Source organism: Thermobia domestica, chromosome 2, assembly GCF_964235325.1.
Source record: "Thermobia domestica chromosome 2, izTheDome1.hap1.1, whole genome shotgun sequence".
Classification (NCBI taxonomy): Eukaryota; Metazoa; Arthropoda; class Insecta; order Zygentoma; family Lepismatidae; genus Thermobia; species Thermobia domestica.
The window spans coordinates 295,544,011-295,571,412 of record NC_137455.1 but is presented as its reverse complement, the minus strand read 5'-3'; the positions used below and the strand labels follow the sequence as shown (position 1 = coordinate 295,571,412).

General features: G+C 34.3%; 1 protein-coding gene across 5 annotated transcripts in view; it reads right to left on the bottom strand.

Annotated features, from left to right (window-relative positions):
• Bap111 (Brahma associated protein 111kD) overlaps positions 1-27,402 on the bottom strand; it is a 138,140-nt gene that overhangs the window by 58,533 nt on the left and 52,205 nt on the right. For 2 of the 5 annotated variants that reach the window (XM_081748924.1, XM_081748928.1), the window contains exons 5-8: positions 24,033-24,122; positions 16,111-16,317; positions 5,362-5,437; positions 1,324-1,338 (exon numbers count right to left, since the gene is read on the bottom strand). In XM_081748924.1, the coding sequence (XP_081605050.1) occupies positions 1,324-1,338; positions 5,362-5,437; positions 16,111-16,317; positions 24,033-24,122 (388 nt within the window). Of the gene's footprint in view, positions 1-1,323; positions 1,339-5,352; positions 5,438-8,116; positions 8,193-16,110; positions 16,318-24,032; positions 24,123-27,402 lie in introns of all 5 variants that reach the window. The other 3 variants (XM_081748927.1, XM_081748926.1, XM_081748925.1) reach the window with 3 other exon arrangements.

The following is a 27,402-nucleotide window of genomic DNA, read 5'->3' as shown; positions in this document are numbered from 1 at the left end:
CCAAATATAGGTAGTATTGAACATACTGTTTAAAAAAATTTTAGAAGTTAGATTGTTCTGTTATTTCTCATTCTCTGTATCCTATGAAACTGTCAGAACTATATAATTTGAGGTTAACGACGAATAAAAGTTTAGTATTACCACTTTTGACACGCAGATAATGAAAGATTTTTATTTTGTCTGAAGGCTTACCTTTAAAACTTTTCATAATAAGGCATGAGTTTTAGTATAATATGAAAACAAAAACGATATGTTTACAGTTTTTATAGAACTTAAAAAAATACGAAGAAAGAAAGAATTAAATGATGCAGATGTTGCCAGATCCACTTAAGTTGGTCTCCTCCTGATCCGCCGCCTTCAAACCGCCAGCTTACACATGTGGCCAAGTTACACACCAATAAAATCATATGTATTCATTTCTGGGTTTTCAAAAAATATGGTGAACTTAAACCATGTCAAAGTTAGAAAGATAGCTAACTTCACAAGTTTCACTATAATATCTTGGTTTGCCAGATCACCGTCTTTAAACATCAGTAAAGATTTCTAAGTACGAATATAGGTTTTGCACAGTTGTAGTTTCTTTAAAGTTCGTATTTTGGGACTTCAGTTTGTCTAGCAATATAAGTGTATAAGTCTAACTTCTCACGGTTATACACTGAGGCTAGGGGACACGACGATAATGACAAGAACGAAATTATGCAGTGAAGAAAGTAGGAGGAAAGGAAGAAACCTGAGAAAACCCACGCACACAATGTTCATCCACGACAAAGCTCACTTGGCAGGAGCTCGGAACGAACACGAATCATATGCATGAGGTGAACGCTATTGCGGTTCCAAATAAATAGTCAGTGTCAAAGCTGTTATCATATTTATGATCCGATTCGGTTTTTTCTTAAAGAAAATCGGACTGAACTAGATTGTATTGTACTCGACGAAACTAGTTCAAATAAATGAGACATTACCCTAAAAGTTCAGAAAAATCTACAAAAGGAACGCAACTTTTGACTTCTAAATGTATTCTTCATCCTAGAAGTCCTTTCAAGGGAAATTGCTGACAGCAGCTGAACATTAGGAAGAAAACTTAATTATTCTACACATCAGAAGCGAAACGTTTTATGTCTTCCACGTGGATCTATTCTCAAGAACGATGCTTAGTAAGTAACTAGAAAACTGCACCATACACCAAATCTGTTTAAATAAACTCGGACCTGCCAATGTACAAGCGGATAATTAAAGATGGCGGCGTGTGTTCCTGACATCCTTACAAACTGTTTAAGAGTAGAGTCTTTAAAAATAAATTGTGTTGATCAAATACCTACTTACATGCACTGATTAAATCTGAAAACAAACAATGGGAATAAGCATCTTTATATAAAACAATACGTATTATACACTTAAGTAGTTAATATTTCAAATTTGTAACTTTTTAAGAAATTTTCGCAAAAGAAAAAAAAAAAAAGTCCTTTTCGTTTTCGAAAATAAATTTTTACTTCACCTATGTAATAATGAAGATCTCTTAAGTTGCTTATCACCTTGCTTTATAGTTACATACATATGAATCATTTATATAAACAACCATTATCTTTATCTTCATTGTTTTGTTTATAAAATAATAAAAATAGACTAGAGGAATTATTAATACTTATACAATGCACACAAGGACTAGTCAAATCGCGCACTAATATTCGTGACTTTTATGTATCAATTTGTTTTCAAACTAGCAGTTTATGATCTATTTTTTATGATCTAAAACAAAACTGAAAAGGAGTACTAGGAACCTTACTTTTAGGTGATGTTAATTTATTACAAGCTATAACACAATCTATTTATTGATTCATAGACAGGAGGCTTGATGAACAGTTTATCACTCGTTCGATTCAAATTTTTGTAAGGCTTTTAATTACAGTTTGTAGCAGATTTTGAAACAACTCACTATATACATTGGCTTTATTGAAAAATTTTAAAAGTTCACGCAAGGTCTTATTATTAGACAGTTCTAATTTCATTTCACGAAAATGAGTTACTTTTAAATTTGATGAACTTATATTTAGTATTAAATTTACGAATGAACACGAAAAAAAACCCTCAAATATGCGTCTAGAAGTATTCAAATTATTTTTACACTGTAAAATACGATTGTATCGAATATATTTTGGTTGTTGGAACAGTCAATTCCGCTTAAGAAGTAAAGAACTTGTTACCAAAATTTGATTGTAAACCGTATAACTTCTTAAGTCTTCGAATAACTTTTAAAGCACTGATCATTTTTTGTGGGATGTCTTATGAACCATCCAATGTTTATTCAAAGCTACGCTCATTTAGGAAACAATACTCTTTATTATATCCATGCATACTTAACCCTTTATTGGGCAGTGTTGCTCTCAAGCAACATTACATTCTATTGCGATATCCGCACGAATTGTAACCCTAGTGATCATTTAATTGGCATTATTGCTTTCATACAATATTCATATACATGATTTGCGGGTCGCTTCTTTAGATACTTCTAACCTTCGTCAACAGGGGACAATCAAATTTAGTATTGTAGAAACTTTATCTTCTACGTTCCGCGAAAGTTATTTTTTTATTTGTGGTTTCTTGCTTTGTAGGAAAATATTTCAATGAAACTGTTGGTAATTACTAACAATATTCTTATGATATTTTACCATAATAGGGCAATGCTGCTCAGTAGCTACATATAAGACTTATTTTATGGCAATGTTGCTTTGAAATAAATACCCTGTATTTTGTAACCAAAGTACAAAAATACTTTAAAAATTGCGAAATTATGATCAGGAAGACATCGTTCATAAAAGCAAACTAAATATTTTAATGGTAATGCTATCAATGCTTGCCCATTAAAGGGTTAAATGTTCATGGAATGTCTACTGAATCCCACAATTTTCAATGAGGAATTTTCATATTTAACTCGAAATTACGGACGATTAATACTTGAGGTAGGCCATATCGTTTCAGTCTGAAGATGGCACTGCATGTACTTCATGACACTTTGTTTATTTCAAAACTCATATTTCTTTTCAGTATCAAGGTCATATAAGACAAGGATATACAGTTTATATAGAATCCAACCCGCATGTTCCGGTGCTGAAAAAGATCCCCCAACAAAGGCGAGACAGTTACTTAGTCACAAAAAAAACTCTAAGAATTTCCTTCAGCCGTTAAAATGACAAACAGATTTTTCTGAATATTTAGAGTATAGATGTTATTCTTTATTCACAAAAATAACTTTAACACTGTGGCTTTAGAAAATATGAAGAAACGATCTATTACTAATGGATGTTTCACAAGCAGAAACTACTTTTGTTCAAAATGCTAATTTCTCAAAATTCAGAATATAATTGGCTCTGGCAACTATGTTTACCTCGATGACACACTTGAAAACAATTTTAAATAAAGATAAAAGATCAAGTGGAATAACTGTAAGTAAGTTTGATCCAATTCTTTTTTCTCCACCAATCTTACTCCAATATGTGTAATGGACATAAGAGATGAAAACTTGAATGTGTAGATAGCTTCCAAGATGCTAAATCAATTAACTGCGATTAACTTTTAAAAGTGTAATTACAATGTAAAATATTATTTTTTTTTACTGAATATCTGTGTACGGTTAGCCTTCCTTTAAGCTTACAATATGAACTTCTTGGAGGTTCCACATTTCTTTTGGTAAATCTACATTTTCTGTTTCAACTAAAAGTATATCATTAGCTATCTGAATTTCAGTTGTGTAACTATTTATTATAGAACAGTTATACTAAATTAAGAAAATTAAATTATTATTATATTCCTTAAATAATGAATTAGTATTTCAAACAACCACTGCACACAAGCGCTTAATGCATGCTCTCATGCTACACTTAATAGCATTGTATGGTTAGCCATACCCCATGCTTCAATATTTTGTTAAGTGCAAATCCTCATTTGTAAAACAAATTTTAAGTAGCTGGTTAGTTTTAATTATTTACCTCAGTAACGTGTTGCTGTAACTAAACTTATTACAACTTTCACTAATACATGCGTTTCCATGTAGAGATATATTTACTTCAGACACCATACGCACATCATCATTACTCGCAAACGAATGCACCGTCAAGGAACTTAACCAGTAAGTAGTCAGAACCACAGAAACAGAATACTGACACAAGTTTTATGAAGTTATTTGCATAGGAGATACATGCCTAAATGGTCACCAATTTTAAATGTACCATATTCAGCATAGAGGATTCTGAATACTTTCCTGATTGGATAAACCGTTTACTATATAAATGACACGATTTGAAATATTCGATTACGAAATACAAAGTATTATCTGAAGTAGGAAATACTATGAAAATGCTAAAAAACGAAGTTTCAATTTAAAGAAAAATACAACAGAGCCGCCAAATGCAACATACTACCTAGGAAACTAATATATTGATCACATTTCTCATCCTCCTCATATTTAACTGACGTATACGCTGGCACCAGAGTTAACATGATCGCTGGTTAAATAATTGTTTATTTTTCATCATTCCATGAAATGTATCAACTGTTTATTATTTTATATTTTGTCACGACGCTGAATCGAACTTCTGCAACATAACATCGATTAAGTCTTGTTGTTTCTTAGTAATGTATCTGAACATTAAATATTTTTCTATGAATACCTAACTCAAAAAGCGCATTAAAACGTTGATTCCAATTGATCACAAATCACTAACTAAAACTCACGAACTTCAACACTTGGTGTATATTGACTAGTATTTCACAAAATCATTTAGAGGTATTCTACATGTGACGAATTCTTCCAACAAATAAACAAGACCTCCTTCTGAAGCAATTTTGGACTGAAAGAACAGTATACAAAAATGTAACAGATATTTGTAAATGAGGATTTGTGTAATTATTCAGTTCATATTCCGTTTTTAAACGAACAAATAAAAAGAATATAAAAGCTAAGAAGCAAACAAAAAATCGCCCAGAAAATAAACATTTTATTAAGAACGAATATATTCAATTGGAAAATACATCCAATTGGTTAACTGAATAGGTGAATGTACTTTTTTTTTCTTTTAATTTCCCGCTCCAAAGTACATACCTCTACGACTGATGCTGTGTCCATGCTTATATGAACGTGAAGAAAATAAAGAACCCTCAACCATAAACGAACAACAACAATCTACTACGTGTACAACCTCCACCAGCTTCTGTGTCTAATTTATGTATATACTTTAAACACTGCCCCCAACAACCAAAGCAATGTAAATCAAATAATAATAATAATAATAATAACAAATATTACGTTAACAAACAACAACTAACATTAAAGAGAAATAGAATAAAACTTGAACATACCCAACTTACCACGGCTCTTGGCAGCCAGATAGGCCAGATAAGCGGGGGAGCTGTGATATACTTTCAAACTTTTCTCATACTCTAACTGAAAGAGTAGACCAAAACAAGAGGAGGCTAATTTTAATATATTTTTGTAAACAAAAAGGACGGAGAATGAAAAATCCATGAAAACAAGTATATACGTCAGTCAGTGGGTGTTTGTGTGGTACATGAAAAGTGCAATGTTATACCTCACCTTCCAAACGCACAGAAACGAAAAAAATTGCCACAAGGGAGTAGCACACACATACAAATGTAGAGCTGGTGACCGTCCTGTGCATGCAAAGTATGTTTTACTCCTTGCTGGGTAAATTGTTCTGCTGAATGAGAATAAGCGTTAGATTGCAAGCCAAAAAAATTAACATGTTCAACATAAAATATTTTTAAAAAAGAAATAAAAGCAACAGCATGGCCCAGGGCTGGACCGTAGACTGATGGGAAGTTGTGGATAAAAGGTAAAGGAAGGATGTGGGTGATCAATGTCAAAGGAAAACTACATTGCTTATGTCAAAATGAATTTTTAATTTCCTTCATACAAATATTGTATGTGTTTCTGCGTACCCGATGAACAGAGCGCGCGGTTCGGTGGGATTTGATTCTCGGTATGGGCAGAGAATTTGGTTGACTCGGCATAATGAGACAACTGGAAAGTTACGCAAATTAAAAAGTACTGAGCTTTGATTTAGAAAGTCACAAATAATGGCGATACCAGACGATGCACTAACAATTCAACACACAGTTGGACGTAGTGCCAGAAAGGTTTATGTAGCGTAGTACCCAACTACTTTTGAAGCAAGGGAAGAATTCCAAAATTTCAAGTTTTAAGGAATTCGACATTTCTCATCATCCATGCTTTACCCTCACTTGCCCCCTTCCTGTTAAGATTAAGAAGCCCAATGTCTACATTATATAACACATCTAACGATAGAATTACATATTATATACAATAAATGTATGTATATGTATATATATATATATATATATATATATATATATATATATATATATATATATATATATATAATATGTATATAATATATATACATATTATATACACAACAATTTCTCCATAGGTCCGAATTCAGTTCAGTGAGTACAGCAGTGGCTGTTAACTCATTAACAGATAAGACGAAAATCCGAGTTCGAATATCCGTCCAATCGTGCATTTTTAACTCTTTTTATATCACACAGAATTCCAATCTATACAGGAATTTATTTGACATAAAATCAATCTTCTTCATTTACCGTAAATTCGTATCTAAATCTTAAGTTCAGCTTGGCTTAGATATTTACAACTAATGGTTTGAAACTATTCTCGACTCATATATGTAGACAATAAATACTATTATCTCCCATTTTCACTTTCATTTTTTTTTTTTTTTTTAAATAGTAAATACAATCACCAAAATTAAAGAGCGAAACTTTCTTGAATTTGAAACTATTAAGAACAAAATGTTTCCTACATTTATCATATAACTATGATTAATATCTTACGTTCAAATAATAGCATATAGTATCAGCTCTCAAAAACTGATTCCTTTGTTCTTAATATTAATTAATTTATTCTTTTCAATGTTTATTTCAAATGCTACAACAAATAACAGCATTTAGCTACACATACGCATAGCAATATAGCAAATAAAAATAAAACTTAAAGCCTTATACTCAATGCAAAGGAGTTAAATATTAAGTAGTACTTTAGAGGAACAAGGTCGTCATCAGCTTACTTACGTCTGAAAAAGTTTACGAAAGAACTTTCGGGAAGTTTCTCTTCTTTAATGGAAGTAGATATGCACTTTTTACGTCGGAAACTATAAACTATGGCACATGAACCAGAGTTTAGTTTTCGATGTGAAGTGTATATCTACTTCGATTTTTTGTTTTTATCCTTTTTACCTTCCCACACGTTGTTACTTCTACAATCTTTTCCAGACTTAAGCTAAATGATGATGAGCTTATTCCTTGAAAGTATTACTTAATATCTAGACCTTTTACAGTGAATATGAAGCTTTAAATTTTATTTTTATTTGCTATATTGACTACTAACACCGCTCGCAATTTGTATGTATAGAACGTAATTGAGAAATAACGTTTCCAGCCTCTAATTTAAGCACTTCTCTGATATGACGTAAGGAAAAACTACGAAATGTCCCAGTAAAAACTATTAGTTTCAGCACAATTCGAACCAGGTTGATCAAGTTGTTCTGCATACACTCTACACTGTTTAATGGGGAAGAGAGTATTACTAAGCAATAGACGTCTGTATTTGGGGGTAATACGCCGAAAATTTCGACGCGACGCAAGGGTAAATCTCATTAATAGATGAAAAGAACGATCCTATATCCGACACCATACAAAGAGACATAACAAACATCAACGTGACAACACAACTGTTGCTATAATGATTTTTCTATAACTAATGTGTTTCAAGGGCAGGATGTTACATTTTAACATAAGCAATGAGATTCCTCCATTACCTGTCAATATATTACAAGAAGCTTTAAGAAGCCTGCTTTCCCGTATTCTCGAAGCGTAAGGCATAACTATTTCTAGCAGGGTCGAACTGAAAAATGTTAAAATATAAAATAGGTTTAATTCTTGTTCGTCAGGTATACAGAAGATACCCTGAGCGAAGACGTTTGTCTCTATACAGAAGATGCATGCTCGTTGCTAATGATGCAATCTAGAGGTAAACCTCTAGAATTCTTCGGAGTGGCTGACCTACCTTTTGTTTTAGCAGCCACCCACGCTTGGTAGGCTGGTGAATTGTGATATGTTTTCAATGCTTCGTTATATTCCACCTGGAATATATATCACAATTAAGGACATTTAACACTGTGCAGCAGGGAATAACACCATGCAACTGCTACGAAGATAATCGCCCAATCTAAACACTACACCTGAGCGTCAGTTTCGACTGATGCAATACTATTATTTGGTGACACACTTTCAAATTTAAATGAACAAGTTTCGGTCAATTTACACTCTAATCAACTATATAAGATCAACGTTTCAAACATTTAAATAATTGCTTTTGTTTGTGGTCTCAGGTTTTATATCCAGTGGGGACCTCTCTCAGATTCTACTTTAAACAGAATCCGAGAAGTGGTTCGATCTTATTTTAAACAGTAAGTTCCATTCTATAAGGTCTCGGAGCTGGAAAGGATCAATCATTCACTTAAATTAACATTTTTTCTGAATAGGATGATCCTACACAAACATGAGTTAGAAATCTGATTATTTCAGTATGTAGATATATTGATTGCTCTTAATTTCAAGCGTACTCACATTTCACGGCAGTATAGTACTTAACTGATTCTGCATAAACACACAACGAGTGAAGAAATGACCGTCTGGACCGAGACTCGAACCCGGGACCTCCGGCATACAGTGCCGATGCGTTAACCATTACGCCACCCAGTCCACCTCCCGGAACAGTCACTTACTCTTTCTCTTGAGGTCGGTGCTCTAATCTCAGACGACGTGGGTTGTACTACAGACACCTGCTGTGATTGGACAATCCTGTGTCCATATACCGAGCAACCCAATGGCAGAACTTTGTCTTTCTGCGATAAGCTTTTGTAAGTCAAAAATCTTCTACAGAAGAAACACTTGTGATTGTTAAAAATACGCTTTACGCGACGTAAAAAAACAGTTCAAATTATATTTATGCGAGTCGTCCGTGCTTTTAAGATATCTCCTCATAGCAGGCATGTTTTTACACTTTTCTGTTGGCTATTTTTTTTTCATCTGGCAAGTTTTCTGCACAGGCGCGGCAAATTTTCTGCGATCACATCGCAGATCGCGGCATGTTCTGCTGTGGGGCCGAGCAACTTATGACGGTTGTGATCTCATATATATCCAGTGGGGACCTAATGAAAGGAGGAAACAACCGATTTTTATTATTTAGAACAAGGGTCTTAACCATACTTAGTTTTGAGGCATAATATTTGTGCCTTTATTCATAGTAATAGATTGTGACGATTCTATCGAAACTTAAATATTAAGAAATTCATTAAGAACAGATAAATGAATCAGAAAATTCAATGCTCTTCTTGCACATACAGGAACAGCATCTCATCTGCTAAATTTCAATTGTTTGTTATAAAGTCTTTTATCGTTATGTAATAATATTGTACAGTTAAAGGTACTCATCCAAAATAAATTTCAGGTACAGTGTTTATTGCCGTTTCAAATGGAGTGGCTACAACATTATTAATAAGCATAATGAGTATTACTCAATTAACTGTTCTCTCTAAATGTGAAAAGGAACTGCAACATTTGTATTTTTTCATACAAAAGTTGAAATTCACTCAGCACCAAAACAGATAGCATTACTTAGTCTTCAATCATGCGCAAGTATAGTGTTATTCGTTTCAAGGCGATCTTCGTAATATTTTTTTTTTCTATAAGCAAAACTGAAAAGTAAATGAAGTAATAATAAATAAAACACCGAAAATATGTGCAAACTGCATACAGGAAAATCACACATGAAAATAAGAACTGCTAAAAATTCAACATGGATAATTAATATTTATGAATATCAATCAAAGAAAATTAGCCTTTACAACTTTTAATCGTTAAAAATATTTATATACACAAATGGTATTCAAAAAAGTTTTGCACAATGGGCTATAACTTCTTTATGATTAGCACTAGGACCATAAAATTTATGTACACTCAAGTCCAAAATTATTGTCGCATGTCTATAAATATATTGTTGTAGGAATATAACGTGATAATGATTTCGCCCGGTATTTCTTATAATGTTAGTATATGTATAATCGGCAAATACATCTATGTGACAAATTTTATGTCAAAAGATCAGTAAATAAGAACAATGAAACGAAAATAAAGCTTTCTTGTCCATTTAGCAACATTTTGTTTTACTCATTCTAATTTTCGTATTTATAATTCTTTTGCTATGAAATTTACCACAGATGTAAATTTCCCGATTATACACATAGTATCAGTATTAAAAGTAGCTTGCAAAATCATTATCAAATTATATTCTTACAAGAAGACAGTTACAGAAATGCGACAATCATTTTGGACATGAGTGTACATGTACTTGTGTCCTTTATGTTGGAGTTGGGTAACAAATTTTTCCTCTATTTGCAAATGTGCCTATAATGCAGAAGGAAGTAGACAGCTGCATTAGCCACTGGTCAGTTATTGAATTCGTGTAAAGACCGGCGATCACTCAGCCACATCCATTCGACGCAAACTGCTTCCTGTGTAACCTCCTGAGACATTGGATCACAGCAATATCCAGTGATGGGTACAAAGATCCCACAGTGGTGATTTCAGTCGACAAGTGCTGAACGACATTAAAAAAGACCACACTGATCAACTCATCAGGAACGACAAATGTGTAGCCACACGACAACTTGTTGAAGCGAATGGGTTATATGTGGGTAGTGTTCTAACATTATCCAGTTTTCAGATTTCAAAAACTTCATGCTACACCTGCTCACAAGGGAACAGACAGCAGAGAGGAAGGACATTTCTTTTGAACTCCAGGAAATCAGAAGTATAGGATGAGGGAAGGTCCTCAAACCCAGTATGGTCCGGACCTGGTCCTATTCGATTTCTTTCTGTTTGGTCGTCTGAAGGCCCATCTTCGTGGGAGGTGATTTCTCTCTGACCAAGAACTCATTGCGTGTGTGAAACAGTGATGTAATAGTCAGAGACTGGAGTTATACCTAAGAGCACTTACGCTATGGAAAGAACGGTGGGCTAAATGTGTCACAGCAGATGGAGGATACATTGGGCAACATGAGTATATATATATAAAGGGCAAGTACATGCGCACAAAATTTAATAATCCTAGTCTACTATTTAAAAAGTTGTGGCCCACACTGCGAAACTTTTTGAGCGCCTTTTGTATTATTCTATCTTACTTACAACTATAGTCTCGATTAAACCTGTAAGTAAAATTATTGTAGGTAGGAAGACTGACAGAAAAGTGCTAGGTTTTAAGGTACGGTACAAGATTACATATTAAATGCCAAATATTGTGAATTTATATTATTCAATATATTAAGCACAACAATATGATGTTTCAAGATACAATTTGTCGAATTAAAAGAAAATTACGTACTTCAAAATGGAAATAAAACTACCAAATGAGTACCATAACTATTATCACAAACACTGCTAACAGACTTCTTTAATTTCGTAAGGTTTCTGGTTTTATTTTCATTTGATCTGAACATGGCTTCCGAGCGCAGCTTTTACCCATATTCACAATTATTATTTTATTTGTCCCGAAATCAATATGGCATCGGACCTAAATTTCTTAGCGTCCTATTTAAAAAAAAAAAAAAAAAAAAAAAAAAAAAAAAAAAAAAAAAAGTCCGTCGAGAAAGTATAATTTAATCTTACTTGAATTTGTTTATTTTTTCCTGTTTTCTTTTCTATTTTTTCTATACGTTCTAACCTTAACTCAACATGAGCTAATAGTAAGGAAGTAGATAGATTTTTATTACGCGAAGATATTCACAAATCTGAAGTCCCTGTGCATAACTTATTGATTTTTTAAAAGTTTTGTTTAACATAGACTTGATCAAGATAAAATTGGACTTTTAGTTTTAATGCAACTGCAAACTCTGGATCTTCTTGAAGGAGAGATCCGTATCCGCATCGAGAATCTTAACTTTACTAACAGCGACGAAGTTAAGATTTGTTAACACACCCAAAGTACATAAATTTATTATAACTTTTAAGTCTTCGGTGTCTGTGTAAATATATGTACAAATATCTTACACGTCCGTGTTCTATTAATTTTATATAGTACTCTTGGAGATATATTTCCTTCAGCATAAATCTTAGAAAGAAAAAGAAAGGTAAACATACATACATACATACATACATACATATATATATATATATATATACATACATATATATATATATATATATATATATATATATATACATACATATATATTATATATACAGGGTGGGCCATTTTAATTAATCCACGGAAATATCTGAAAAATGATAAAACATAGAAGAAATGTTTGAAGTACACGTTATATATTGCTAAGGGGGAAAACCATTTCCGCCAAAAGTACCCCTCTCCACCCCCCGGAAATGGGGGTAACGGGGGGTAACTTTGAAATGTCAAATGGGAACATGGGTCGAGTAATACCTCGTTCGAAAGGTCTTGGAAAACTAAGTAACACTGTACCAAAATTTGTTTCATATGGAGCACCAGTTTAAAAATGGCCGCCATAATATAGTTCGGAAACTCCAGTAGCCGTAGTATGAAAACCATGGGAGGTAAATGAATGGAACAAAATTGAAATACGGAAATATCATAGGGCATATCGAATGATGTGACCCCTGCGATCCCAGCGGCTTCCCTGAAGGGATCTTGTGAGCTAACTTCAAAATTTCAATGCCCGACCGGACAACGGTTCGGGCGTACGCTTGACCTACCCAATACTGTTTGGAAGGCAGACTTCAGGGATAGAGAATTAGTGCACTCAGTTAATGCGGATGGCCACAGTCAAGGGCGCCCATAAGGGGGCCAAGGGGGGCTCTCGCCCCCCTAGAGGAAATTGTGCTTCGGAATATCGAAAACTCAATAGAATTTTTAGAATAGATACAGCAAAATTTGAAAGTATATTTGAAATGTCGCTTTTTCTTGCCTCCCTTGGAAACCACAACATGGGCGCCATTGGCCACAGTTATATTTTGATTAACTATTAGCACTCATGTCATATTGTGAGCTTGAGGGACGAAACAGTGTGTACGTATATCCCCGAAATGCTTTCCGAATAACCAGCACGCATTGCATTAAAGTTTCTGTGGCGACGGAGATTAGCAAATTCACACGTTTGTAAGTTCCAGCAACTGCATTATTCGACAACTTCTTTCGTATAACGTTCCTTCTGTTTTCGCATCAAATCATACTTAGCCATACAAATATGCGTTACCATTCAAATAAAATTTCACCTTTTTTTAGTCACTACAGCGTCATCCTTACAAACAAATGTTTCAACCATACCATACCTATTTGTAAGGTAGCCTTAATTTGCGAATTAAAGTAGAGTTCTCATTTGAACTTTCACTGTTACTTTCCACCCCACTCACATACAGAGCACAGGAAAAGATTATTTTGCAGGACTTGGATATCTCTCTATACATTATGGCAATTTTACTCTAACATTTTTATCTCTGTTGTATCATTCTCGAGCCTTGGAACGCCTCCGTGGTTTTCCTATTTAATTTTCGTTATTTTAATTTATCTCTACCCGTATTCATACTATGGGCACTAGACGTTTTCTTAGACACATTCACCATGTCTTGGCGATCATTTTGAAAACGGTGTCTCATGTCGAAAATATTCTTACAGAAGCTGTTTGATATTCATTTGTCTATGTAACATGATATTACTCACTTCAAGTTGCTATTTGAAATTTTCAAGTTGGCCCCGGATACCTTTCAGTGGAGTCACCCCGACAACACCTCTCGATGTGCCTTACGTCAGTTACCTACTCCAGTTTTTCTTCGGTTGATTTATCTCCAATCGCTTTCATACTACGGATACTAAACCTTTTCTCTGACACTGATACTATGTTTCGGCGGCCTTTTGAGAACACTGCCATTTCACCTCAATCGTTTTCTCCTGCAAGATGTTTGATTTTGCAAGATTTATCGAACGAGGTACCACTCGACTCATGTTACTATTTGAAATCTTGAAGTTAGCCCCCAAGACCCCTTCAGGGAGGCCACTGGGATCACAAGGACCACACCATTCGATATGCCCTATGATATTTACGTATTTCAATTTTGTTCCATTCATTTACCTCCCATGGTTTTCATACTACGGCTACTGGAGTTTCCGAACTATATCATGGCGGCCATTTTGAAACCGGTGCACAATATGGAACATCTTTTGGTACAGCGTTACTTAGTTTTCCAAGACCTTTCGAACGAGGTATTACTCGACCCATGTTCCCATTTGACATTTCAAAGTTACCCCCCGTTACCCCCATTTCCGGGGGGTGGAGAGGGGTACTTTTGGCGGAAATGGTTTTCCCCCTTAGCAATATATAACGTGTACTTCAAACATTTCTTCTATGTTTTATCATTTTTCAGATATTTCCGTGGATTAATTAAAATGGCCCACCCTGTATATATATATATATATATATAATCTACCTATGATCTTATTTTTATCGAGTTTGATTTTCTAAAATGCAACATTAAAACTCACCGTGTTAAAAAGAGAGAGAGAGAAAAAAATGGTATAATTCTCCTATTTCTATGTAACGAAAGGGTAATAGTGATACCTTATTTCAAAGCCTGAAACTACGTGATATGTTTGGTCTTAATTTGGCTACACAGCAAACTGGACAAGTTTTATTCATTTTATAGAACATCACATTTCAAGTTCAGCTTCCCTTCTCAATCATAGCAATATCTGAAAACCTATTACAAAGGCATTATGACATTGCTTTCACTGGTCTCTTTGAAAGGATAGAAACTGTAGATATTTAAGTATGTAAACTAGATAGAGGGAGATTTTTGTGCCTTATTAACTACTGAAGTACGATTTGTGATTTACAACGTACTGAATGACAATAATAATAATTTTAAAAATTGCAATAAAAAACGAACACTACAGAATCACAGTAAACTTCTCGAAATTGTTTCTTGCTGTAGCTACAATAGAATCTAACAAATTAAATCAAATGAAGGGCAGTGTAGCCAGATATAAAAAATTATTGGTACCGAAGAGAAATTACTATTTTTGTATTTGAAGTATTCGATGATACCATTCCATGATCTGTTTAAATCGCTTTTACTGGAGTTCAGAGATGAATTTATTTTATATATGTAAAAAGATTAAAGTGTATTTCTTTCTATTTGTGAACAAAATTTATGCTTTTTAAAAATTCAATTGTTTTTATATCGAAGAATTGTTTGGACAAATCTGAAACTGGTTCTCTTGCGTCTGTATTGTTCCTCCTATCCAAATTTTCGTATTTCTTTATGAAATTTCGCTTTACATTCACAAGTTATTCCGTATATTCTTGTTTACATTCTTATTAAAAAAAAAATGGTTTTGAAATCTGACGTTTTTACGTGTTGATAGGAGACGCAAATTAGGTTTCAGGTTATGTTTTGGAAAAGTATCTATTAGTTTTTGTGAGACTTTTGAACACTCGAAAGGAACCTTTTTTTTATCATTATTATGATCTTAATCTTCCATTTTTTTTTTTTTTTTTTAGTGTTATATTTCTGATTTTCTGTCTTTTTCGGAGGATGTCAACCAAAAAGCATTAAGTTTTTCCTTTTTTTTAATGTAAGTGTACAGAATTTTTATGATTATATTGTGTTCCAGCGATATCTATTCTGTACGTAGCAGACTATTACTGCTATTGTGTCTATTCTCGGCTTCACAAAAGCACCAGTGTACAATTTTGAAGTCCTGATTAAGAAAACTGAACTCAAAAGGTATATGAATATATTTTGAAACTGATATTTGAATTATTTCTAACAAAAACTACACACACAAAAAAATGTTACACATTATTTTTCTTATTGTATAAAGGTAATTCTCACAAGCATTTGATTATTCTATGATTGCTTGTTCATATGAATTTCAGGGTAAAATACTACAACAGCCCACGCACACCGAGTATCCTGGATATGTTTTGTTACAAATACCATCTCACCTCGAAGTCCGTATCGACTACTTACCTTCTCCGCTTCATATTCATCTACGTACTCCTGCTTATCCTCTTCCGGTAAATCTCGCCACATCTGCCCTATTATCTTCCCAATTTCCCAGAGTTTCAATTCTGGATTTTGAGCTTTCACTTGGTCCCATACTTTCCTGCTGTACCTCATATACGGCATAAGAGGTTTCTCAGGAGGTTTTGGTGGCTTCGGGATGCGCGCATCGCTCTACATTTAATCAGAGACGAAAACACATATTATAGTTATCTAAAATATAATAATTATTTAAAAAATAATTACTCACATACATAACAATTCTACTCATACTTATACACTACTCTATAATGTAATTACGTTTCAAACTTTTCATTATCTTTTAGGGTCTTTATAAATGTTTCTCGAGATTAATAATGTAGCCACATTAAGCACAACAGAATTTTGATATTTATTTATTTTCTTTAAAAAAAGGGTAGGATAACGCCTTTGTTATTCTTCTTTGGGTGTCATATAGCTGTCTCTCGTGCGATCATAATATGCAATATTGAGGTCTACACGAAATTCTAAATTACTTGCAAATCAAGAAAACGAGGAAATTTGGGTTGAAAACGGAATATTTCGTGCGGCAATTATGTTATTAACAGAGAAGTCGAACATGAACATCGTGGTGATCATTGTACGTGGACGGTCTACTTAGAAGAGAATCATCTTGCCGCCTTGTAAATCGAGTTCTTCAGAACTGTCAGGCAATTAAGTTCTAACTTCCTTTAAAAGATAAGTATAGTAGCTGCCTCGGTAGGGTACATATGAAATAGTAGAAGAATAGTATTGCCCTCCCCAATGTCAAACATTTATTTTTAATTTCAAGTGATGAAAGGAGACAAGAAAGAATTGGATCGAAAAAAAAAAATGAAGATTTCAGAGGATTTACACGTTTCATGGCTCATACGTACCGAATTTATTTTATTTATTTATTTATTTTTTTTACACATATGTTTATCTTTTCCGTCCTAATGTACATTCGCCTAGAGTCCGTATCGAGACCATTCAACGTATCGAAATCAAATGTTAAACTTTTTAAATGTGATTTTGCAGGGGAAGTTTTCGAATTTTCTTCCTAACCCTAAAATTAAGGGTAGTTTACCGAAGAGTAAAAATCAAAATTTGCAATTTTCTCAAAAACGGCTCTAACGATTTTGTTTATATTGCATAATCATTTTTTTAATAGCAAATCTATTCTTGGGATGAGTTCTTTTCGGATGATTTTTTCAAAAACGACTAACGCGAGTTTGGTCATATTTCATAAATATTGCATTGATAACCTGACAATATGTTATAACTAATTTGTCCTGTAAAAAATGTATGAGACGTAATTTATTCTTATGAGTGATTTATTTTTTCGGAAGATTTTCTCAAAAATGACTCTTGTGAGTTTTTTTTTTTCTCGGACGATTTTCTCAAAAATGGCTCGAAAGATTTTCTTCATGTTTCATAAATAAATATCTTATTAATACTCTACGATGTTGCATAACTTATTTGCTTTGAAAAAAAAAAAAAAAAAAAAAAAAAACCTAAGGGTAATAGTTTATTCTTGGGGGGGGATGAGATTTTCTTAAAAACGACACAAGCAATTCTGTTCCTATTGCATAAATAAATATTTCATTAATAATTCTATAATGTTGCGTAAATAACTTCTTACAAATAAATCTCCAAGAAATAATTCGCTATGGAGATGACCTTCTTTTCAGACTTTCTCGAAAGTGACTTAGGCGATTTTGGTCATATTTCATAAATACATATTTCATTAATATTCCTTTAATATTGCATAAAGAACTTTCATGAGAATATCTGTAAGAGGCAGTTTCCTCCTTGAGTAATTTTTTTGAGTTTTTTGAAAAATGACTTCTGCAATTTTATTTTATATACAAGTATTTCCATTAATAACCCAACATATTACATAAGTCATTTTATTACGAAAAAATCTTCCAAGGGTAGTTTACCTTTGGGGGGGGGAGGGGAGTTTCCTCTGGGCGAAATTTTACGAAAACACCTTATAATTTGTTCGTATCTCACTATAAAATATTTCGGTAATAACTGAAACAGATGATTTAATTTAAAGAATTCGAGTGAGAAAGTTTAGTGCGGCGGCCTGTACCTTTCACTGTATGTTGTATAATACAGAATTGATATTGTTATTTAAGATTAATCAGTAACACCGTATATTTTCTTCTTAAATTTTTGCTCTACTATCTTTCTATCTTCTTCATTTTATAGAAAAACTACAAAAGACCATGATTTCCCAAAAAAGACGATGTTGCCACATTCCATCTCAGAAGACTGTGTTGTTAGAGTCATCTATACCAAAGGATGCATATGGTTACCTAACATATCTAAAAAAAAATAACTAACAGCAATTCGTTTCCTCAAAGTAACTTGATAACTAGACCAATGGAACATCATGAAATTGCAGCCCACACTAGCACTGAGATGTTGCTATGTTTTACGGTAGGAAACAGAAAGTCTTGAGCTAACGTTAAGACGAAGAGGTTAGCTGAAGATCGTGGAGCATTTAAGTTTCTCAGTTCCGGTAAGTGACTTGGCAATAATAATGATGATCACATGCATCTGCCACACATAAACTCGATCTATTGTTGGAAAAAATTAGAAAGATGACTCATCGGATCATATTCCTATCTTCCAACTATCAGCGGTAGTGATCAGATGTTTCAAAATCGACACCATGACTGTGGATGTTGAGGATATATAGTTCTTGTCGGATTCTGATTGTAGACACATTGTTCCAGCTGCTGATTGAGTTCTTAAGTATGTTGTAAGAATACATGTTACGTAGAACTAGTTTTGTGCGATTGGTTTCACCAATGAAAGACATATGTAAAATCACTGTTGTGGTTGTAAACATATCTGTAAGATTACATGCTTTTCCATCTTACCACTCATTCACTTTGAATTCCCATTAAGCAATGGCTATAACCGATATGTGTTTCCATAGTGTGTTTAATTTAATAATTTCAATAATTTCCTGACTTGCACTAGCACTAACTGCTGAGGATCCCTGAAATCACAGTTTAATGCAATTTAAGAGCATTTGGACACAGTAACTTGTTATATTTGTTTTGACTAATTATACAAATATGCGTCAAATCATCTCTTTAAATAGATATTGAGTGGAATTAAAAAGCCAGAGAAAATATGTTGGAACACTGCCTCTTAGAAGAAAGTGTCTCCTAAGGAATGTAATACTGCATAGTGTAAAGATAGCGGGAGCGGAAGACAAGAGGCTACAAATGATGGACAGTTCTTATGTGAAGACGAGGAGGTTGACTAACGATTGCAGTGCATACAAGCTTAATTCGCGGCTAGTGACCTGTCTATGATGGCAAAATACCTATGATGATTATATATATATATAAAACGGATGGTGAAAAAAAAAATTGCTCAAAATTAATAATCCGTTTGCCACACTGAACATCCGCAATTTTATTGTTCTCTGATTGTTAAACAAGAATGACATCTGAACTTTAATGTACAAACATATTTACGCCATATCTGCTGGCCTTGTGACAATTGCGGGAAACTTTTTGCATGGATGACGCGAAACACAATGTATCAATTTCATTCAAGCATCTACGGATCCGTCGGATAAAACCTGCAACGGATGTTGGCTGATAATTATTGGTATACACTTGTCTCTAAATTTGCCCAAAGGTCCTCAGTAGGCCGAAGTTGAGGAACATTAGGAGGATTTTCGTGAATATATATATAATCAGCTTATCTCCGAGATATCTTTTGACACTGACCCTTTTGATCTTGAAATTCTACTAGTTTTTTAACAGATACAATGGCATTGGCCCTTTGTTGAAAGTTTAAACTTTGAGTTTGCTTACTAATTATGCTTTGCGCATAACATATTCCGCTTTAATATGAATCACCATGAAAATCATGTAGCTAATCTCCTTAAAGTGAAATATTAAGCATATAAGTGAAATTTCAACAGGTGTTTCCTTATTGTATTACAAATTATGAAACAACCCTAGACATTTGTTAACGATAAATATATCAAAAAGTGGTTGAACTCAGAAAAGACTAAAAGCAAAAACTACGTGGCTAGAAAAGCTACTAGTGGCTCCTTTGAAAATTTGTGGCTAGCCAGGTTCTCAAAATGGCCACATCTAGCCAAAAACTGGCTGACAAAACATACACTTTTAACCATGATTGGTCACTATGAACCAGATTGTTGTTGGATTTACACTCACAGGCACAAAATCACAACATTATTACCTTATTTTTCTTTAGGTGCCCAAAAGACGCCGCCTTTCAAGTCAAACAAATAAGTACAAAGTTTAAACATTGACCTCAACAGTTTACAAAACATTAGATCAAAAAAGACCAATTTTCACTTTGGTCGCTTCAAAGTATTAACAATATTGGATCGAAAAAGGCCAATGTATACTTTGGCCTTTTCAAAACACAGAAATACTTCATCCTCAGCAAGTGGCTATAACATTATTTGGAAAATTATTCTAAAACTATTCCATACTGACACTTGCCCTTCTTACACAAGAAAATACACATTTAGAGACATTCAAATTGCTGAAAATCTCATTTTCGCCAAAAAGTGACATTGGCCCTTTTAGACCCAAGCCACAGATATATTTAAATTTCGAAAAGAGTTACGATGGCTCAGTGGTTCATCGTGGTTTGTGCATGGGGTCCATGGTTCGATTTTCCAGTCAAGTAGGATTATAGTGGGCAACATTGTGTTTGTAGGTTTTCTCGGTGGACTCCCGTTTTCTCCTAATTCTCATTCCACCAATTATTCCATCATCGTTCACTTGCCTTATCATCCGTCACCCTTAGTCTAAAGGGCATAAACGCGGGACGTTAAACTGAAAGATTTTATTTTCATTTTTTCTGAATTTAGAAACATTACAACACATCAATTCGAACTCCGGATACACAAACGGTAAGTATAGAAGCCAATGCTAATTACACTACATAGAAGGAAGAGGTTTTACAATATAATGAATATATTCTATACAATCAAGTACTTGTTTATCGAATCTCGTATATGCAGTTTTCCGGAATTCGTCTGCGGAACTATACATGTGGTTGGAATGGTAATCTGCTCACGGATTCGATCAAGCAGTACCAAGAACATAAGATTGAAATGAAAACAAAAGTTTTGACATCAGATCTACTTTTGGTCTTTTTACCTCACTCAGTTGGTTGACAGAAAAGGTTTCTCCATGTTGTTGTTTTTTTAAAAACTGCAAATAATGTGTGGTACAACAAGCCCAGTAAAGGACCAAGACAAATTAGCTGGCTTGTGACCAATGATAATTTCAGATGGAAACCAAGCGAAAAGCCCCACTCCCCTTCAGGGCATTTTCCCGATCTCCCTCAATATAGCTTACCACTATTTCAGCAATACTACTTTATATTATAGAGGACTCATAAAACGAACCTTTTAAAGATGATTCTCATTGATAAAAACGAATTTTCATAATTAAGCAATAATCACTAAAAACAGCTACAAAATACGAAAAAAAAAATAAAAAATGAAACATGGTTGTATCACTAATATTCTCAGAAAAATATATTATACAACTCTCGGTTATTGTTTTAGATCAGAAACGTCAAATTTCTATCTTAGCTCCGGCCGAAGTAGTCTTGCACTTCATTGCACTGACAACGTCACTGTAAATGAGTTGGTCGACGTGAGAGTAGCGCTCAAGGCCATACGCCAGTTCGGGTGCCGCGTACAACAGTTGGCATTAATACCCGAGTATATACTTCAAACAGAAGCGGAATGTAGTCACACTGCTTTTTATTTCAGACTAGCTGAAATGCCCGTTCTTTGTACGGGACAAATTAGGTTCATGGTAAAATATTTGAGCCTCCTCTCTTCCTTAGGATACACGTATCAACGAAAGTGTAATAATAAAAACTTCCTTAAGATATTTAGGGTGTCAACTAAAATTCAAACATGAAATTTCGTGACCTTTTCTTTATTAAACCATAAAATTTCGTTATATTCTCAAAAGCGAATTTGAGTACGAATTTTCATACATGCGATAGAAGCGTACTTTGCTTGCGACTTGGAAGCGTCTAAACTTGACCATTGATATTTTTGGTGGTGAATTTTGACGTTTTATAGAATAAAGTTTTCCAGTCTGTACTTACATTTGTGCAATTATATATATATATATATATTAAAAAAACGTGACCTAAAAGCTAAATTTCTTGACTTTCAAGACCGTTTTCTGATTTCGTGACATTTTCGTGACTTTCGTGATCGATAGACACCCTGATATTCCATTTTTGGTATAAAGTTTTATCCCACTTCTCCCTTAGGACACGATTTTCATGTAAAGTTCATGATAAAATCTCAGCCTGAGGCAAGTGCTATGTTCAAATATCTTATTTAAAGCTGTTCAACCATTTCCCTGTGACGCGATCACAAACAACAGGTAAAGTCGATTTAAATGTGAAGGAAGAAATTATAGTAAAGCTCTCCTCCTTCCTTTAAAACGGAAATTTTTAATGAGGAATTTACATACTGAGTTTTATCTTCCTAAATTGACGGATTCATGAGATACTTTTGGCTGGAATTTTGAACCCCCGTCTATTTCTATTAGGATGCTCCCTTTAATCAAAATAACATAACAAAAATCCAGCCCAAGATAGGTACTAACTATGTTCAAAAATTAATTTCAAACTCTTGTGATTACTATTTCTTTATATATATTTTTCATTTTTTACTAATTTATTTACTTAATATATATATATTCATCAACACTTGCTTGCTAGGATTAGAGGCATGAAGTTCGAGACGCGCTGTAACTCATTTTCTCAAAGACCACCAGCTGTAAATTCAGCTCACAACTCATAAGGCAGTCTGTAACTTGCCAGTGCGGAGAGCAAATATGCAAAATCAATTTGCATAATCACAAACAGTATTTGGCGAACCCGAACTTAATATAATTATTCAAATGACTCTCCAAAACCACGACCGGAAGTCAAATTTATCTTGACTCATCCAGCCATTACATTTGTGTAACTCTAACACAATACTAATCTTAATGTGTCCCTGTAATGATGATCAATTTTACTCAAACTTCTCATCGATATTTCCGGCACAATACTCGAATGTTTTTCCTCAGGATGTGTTTTAAGGATTACTGTAAAGATGTTTCGTAACTCACATTCTAGATTACGTTACTTCAATATTAATAATTAAATTGTAAGAGTCAATGTATTCCAATACTTCGACAAGTAACGGAAACACTCTGTTGAAGTGTTATATACCTATTTCCTTTTCTTCACATATAACTTAAACGAGCCGATATAAATTAATACTTTTTAATTTTTAGCTTAACTTTACCTGCTACTGGTCACTCTTTAAAATCTCATGTTGGAAAGTCGATGTTACCAAAACAAATTTGCATCGGTTTCGTGATATTATTATAATAATAAAACGTATCTTTTTGTACAGTCCGCAGCAAAAAACCTGCAACATGAGCATGTAAGTTTATTGTTAACCGACGAAGTCTTTTTGCTCCAAAATAAGTGTGCAGGGGAGGACGCTAATTCGTGGCGTGATTCGTGCCATTTAGGCGTTATGTTGATTGCCTGCGCTGTTAGGCGTACTTTCACAATAAACTTATATGCTCATGTTGCAGGTTTTTTGCTGCGGACTGAAAAAACAATACTGCTTTCTTTCTTAAAAAAAGGCATTCTGAGGGAAAGCACTCGAGTATTATGTCAAAAATATCGATGAGAAGGATAAAACTGACCACTACACAAACACAACAAGGTTAGTATTGTGTTTATTGTGTTGAAGTTTGAAATGTGTTGTAGGCATTCATTAGTTGTTATACCTTTATATGAACTTAAAATAATAATAATAATAATAATAAACTTACCATAGATCCTTTTCCAACCTTCTGTGGATTAAATCCAGGATGTCCATGTGGAGTTTGCACAAAAGGACTCTGATTCGATGTTGTGTCTTTCTGAAAACCAAAATTTTGCACGTTAGCTCATTTATGCTTTCACTCAAAACAGAAGAGATCAACCTCTATCTAGAAAGTTCAGTGAATGACGTCATACTGCTCACAGTCGTAAAGAGTGTGCTATCGCCACATCCTGTGCCGGACAGGTTAAGATATGTCTGAACAAGTTTCCGAGCGGCAACGCTGCGAGTGTGCTTATCATGTGTAAACAGTACATTGTAGAGTGAAGGTGTAATGCGCGCGGTCGAAACCAAAAATGGACACCACAATGGAGCAGTGAACGAATATGCTGTTCTGTTTCAAACTTGGAAACTCAGCGAAAGAGATTCGTGAAATACGGACAACAGTTTACAAAGAACGTACTGTCATCTTGAAGTGTGTTTATGAGTGTTTTAAACATTTCCAAGAAGAGCGGGACATCGTGGAAGACGCCTCCCGAACTGGCCGGCCTGCAATTGCATGCATTCCAGACAACGAGTGGAAAGTAAAGGAACCTTTGGCTCAGGATCGTCGTGTATAGTGCGAATGCTAGCAGAGGAAGTGGGAATTGGTCGTGAGTCGGCCCACCTCATAGTGACCCAGGATTTGAGTAAACGCAAGCTTTGCTCCCGACTCGTGCCCATACTGAGTCGCCGGAACAAATACAACTTCGGCTTGATGCGTATGGAAATCTCATCGACATGGAGGATCGCGATCAAATTTCCTGAAAATCATCGTCACAGACGACGAGACCTAGTGCCTGAAATACGACCCCGAAGGTAAGCATCATAGTATGGAGCGACGGGGCCCAGGGTCGCCGAAAAGCAAGAATGTGCGAAGTGAAAGATCCCGCATCACGACAATTCTCGTGGTGTTCTTCGAATCTGGGAGTACCACGTTAAATGCCGCTACGTCTGTGGAAATACTGAAAGTCTGCTGCAGCGGACAAAGAAGGTACGCCTCCAATACGCCAAACAAGGAGACTAGACCCTGTTTCACAACAATGCCCGGCCACACACTGTCTCCCTGGAGCAGCAGAGGAGTTGTGTCATTCAAATCATTCATCTTACTCCCAACACCTGTCTCCCCCGGACTTTTTCTTGTTCCCCAAATTGAAATCAACCCTGAAGGACCAGAGATTTTTGGGCATCCAACGTAATGTTACGACCCAGTCGAAGGCCATCCCTAAACAAGTGTACGTCAGGAGTTTCCAGGACTTGTACAGGCGTTCCCAGAAGTGTATTATCGTCAACAGGAATTACATTGAAGGACAGACATTCGAACTCCATTCGAAATATAGACACATTCACCGAACCTTCTGGACAAAGGCTATATATTAACACACAAGCTGTATAGACATAAATTGATGGTACATACAGTAAGTGAATCGGCATTAAGTGCTTTTAAAGTGAAATGTTTCTTCTTTAAATATAATAATAATAATAATAATAATAAAAAGATAAACAAAACTATTCCTTAAAAGTCTTCACTATGCTTCAACTACTTTTTGAATTTTAGTCAATAACTGAAATGAATTGTTATTTTCAATACTTTTCATATGATGCAGAAATCTTAAGTGCTTTGGAACCTGACAATGTTCCTTCAATCTTAATACGGACACTTAAAATAGATTTTAGTTCATGTCCATTAGCTTTCGTTAGAATCTCGGATATTACATATGTCTATCTTTCTTAACATGTGAGTTCCATGGAATGTGACTTAAGAATTCTCAAATTCCATGGAATTCAAATCATAGGATTTCCACGTGTAGTTTACTGCACACTCAAGCATTTAGCCTACAAGGAAAACCGGGAAACAGTTCTTAGTTCACTTAACAGCATTTACTAGATATATGTAGGGGTTAATAGCTTATTTGGAAGTATTAAATGGCTCACTTCTGAAAATCATTATTTCTTGCTTTTTTTTTTTTTTCAAACATAAGAAAAAGTGGGTGTTAGAAGGAAGCGTAGTGAAGAGTCTTGAAGAACGTGTACTCCTCCAATGCATATACTACACAACACAGGAATTTTATGTGTATTTTAAGCTTTTAGCGCAAACCTACGTAACAAACCTTTTTTTTTCTTTCTTGGCAATGATTTGCAAATGAAAAATATGTATCCAAATGAATACTTTGTTGCTAAGATGCAGCTCTTCAATCAAAATGATCACACTACTGGCGAAGAAGTACAGAATATCAATCTGTAAAGGATTAATCACAGACAAAGATTAGCTTTGCTTTATGTTGAATAGTTTAACAAATGCCTTATTTGTCATATCCATTTCTTTTTTACTTTTTCTTTCTTTCCCTTTTTCTTCTCTCTCTCTCTCTCTCTGCGTATGTATGTGTATGTGTATACGCAGTTTTAAACGAAACATTCGCCAGAAAGTTCATTTACTGTTGACTCTTAATGTTTATATATGTGTTTATACTAGGGTTGCCACCTTCTGCTAAACCTAAAGAGGGACATACTTATTGTGCAATATGTGCAGATCCTCAGTCGAAAAATAAAGAACATAGTGTGTTTCGTTCGTACTTTAAATTATCTACAGTAATAAAACATACTTTCTCTTCTTTGAAAAATGTTCCACAGCTTCACGTTTGCAATGACAATTTAAATCAAAAACACACGAAACAGAAAACTCATAGTGCCAACTTATCGGCGGTAAGTTGAACAGAAGTTATGTGTCACTGAACCTGTACAAACAAAAAATAACATCATTCGCAGTGATTTCTCTGTTGCCAATACAAGTTGTGGATAATCTGATGTCTCACCATATAATGCATTCCTCTAGGCGTAATTTGGGATGCTGAAAATTTTCTTAAAATTCGGGATATCCCGCCGAAGTCCGGCAGATGGCAAACCTAGTATTCAGTATGTCCCACTAGTTGAATTCTATTCAACTTAGTGCAGGAGTTGTTGATGCCATCAATTAAAAAACAACAAGACAGAGCTCTTTCCATCTTCATGAAGTTAGATCCTATCCCAAATAGCTTACGATCCCACATTATTTCCTTTTCTTTCCTTAACCTTTAAGCTGGTAGGAAATAGCTGTTCTAAATTTTCCTTGTCATTTGTGATAGATAAGTTTCCATTTTAATATCTCAGCCAGATACTCAAATTGAACTCTTCCCGTTCTACTCCTCATCCTACTTTATAAATTCAAACAAAAATTAATCGAATGTCCTATTAGGTGAGCAATTATTAGATTCCTTCTCTTTTCTACGGTTGATACAAGCTGTATCATTTGTTTCTCTCTTTCAAATTTTTTTCATTCTTTATTTTCTATCCTCAATACGTGT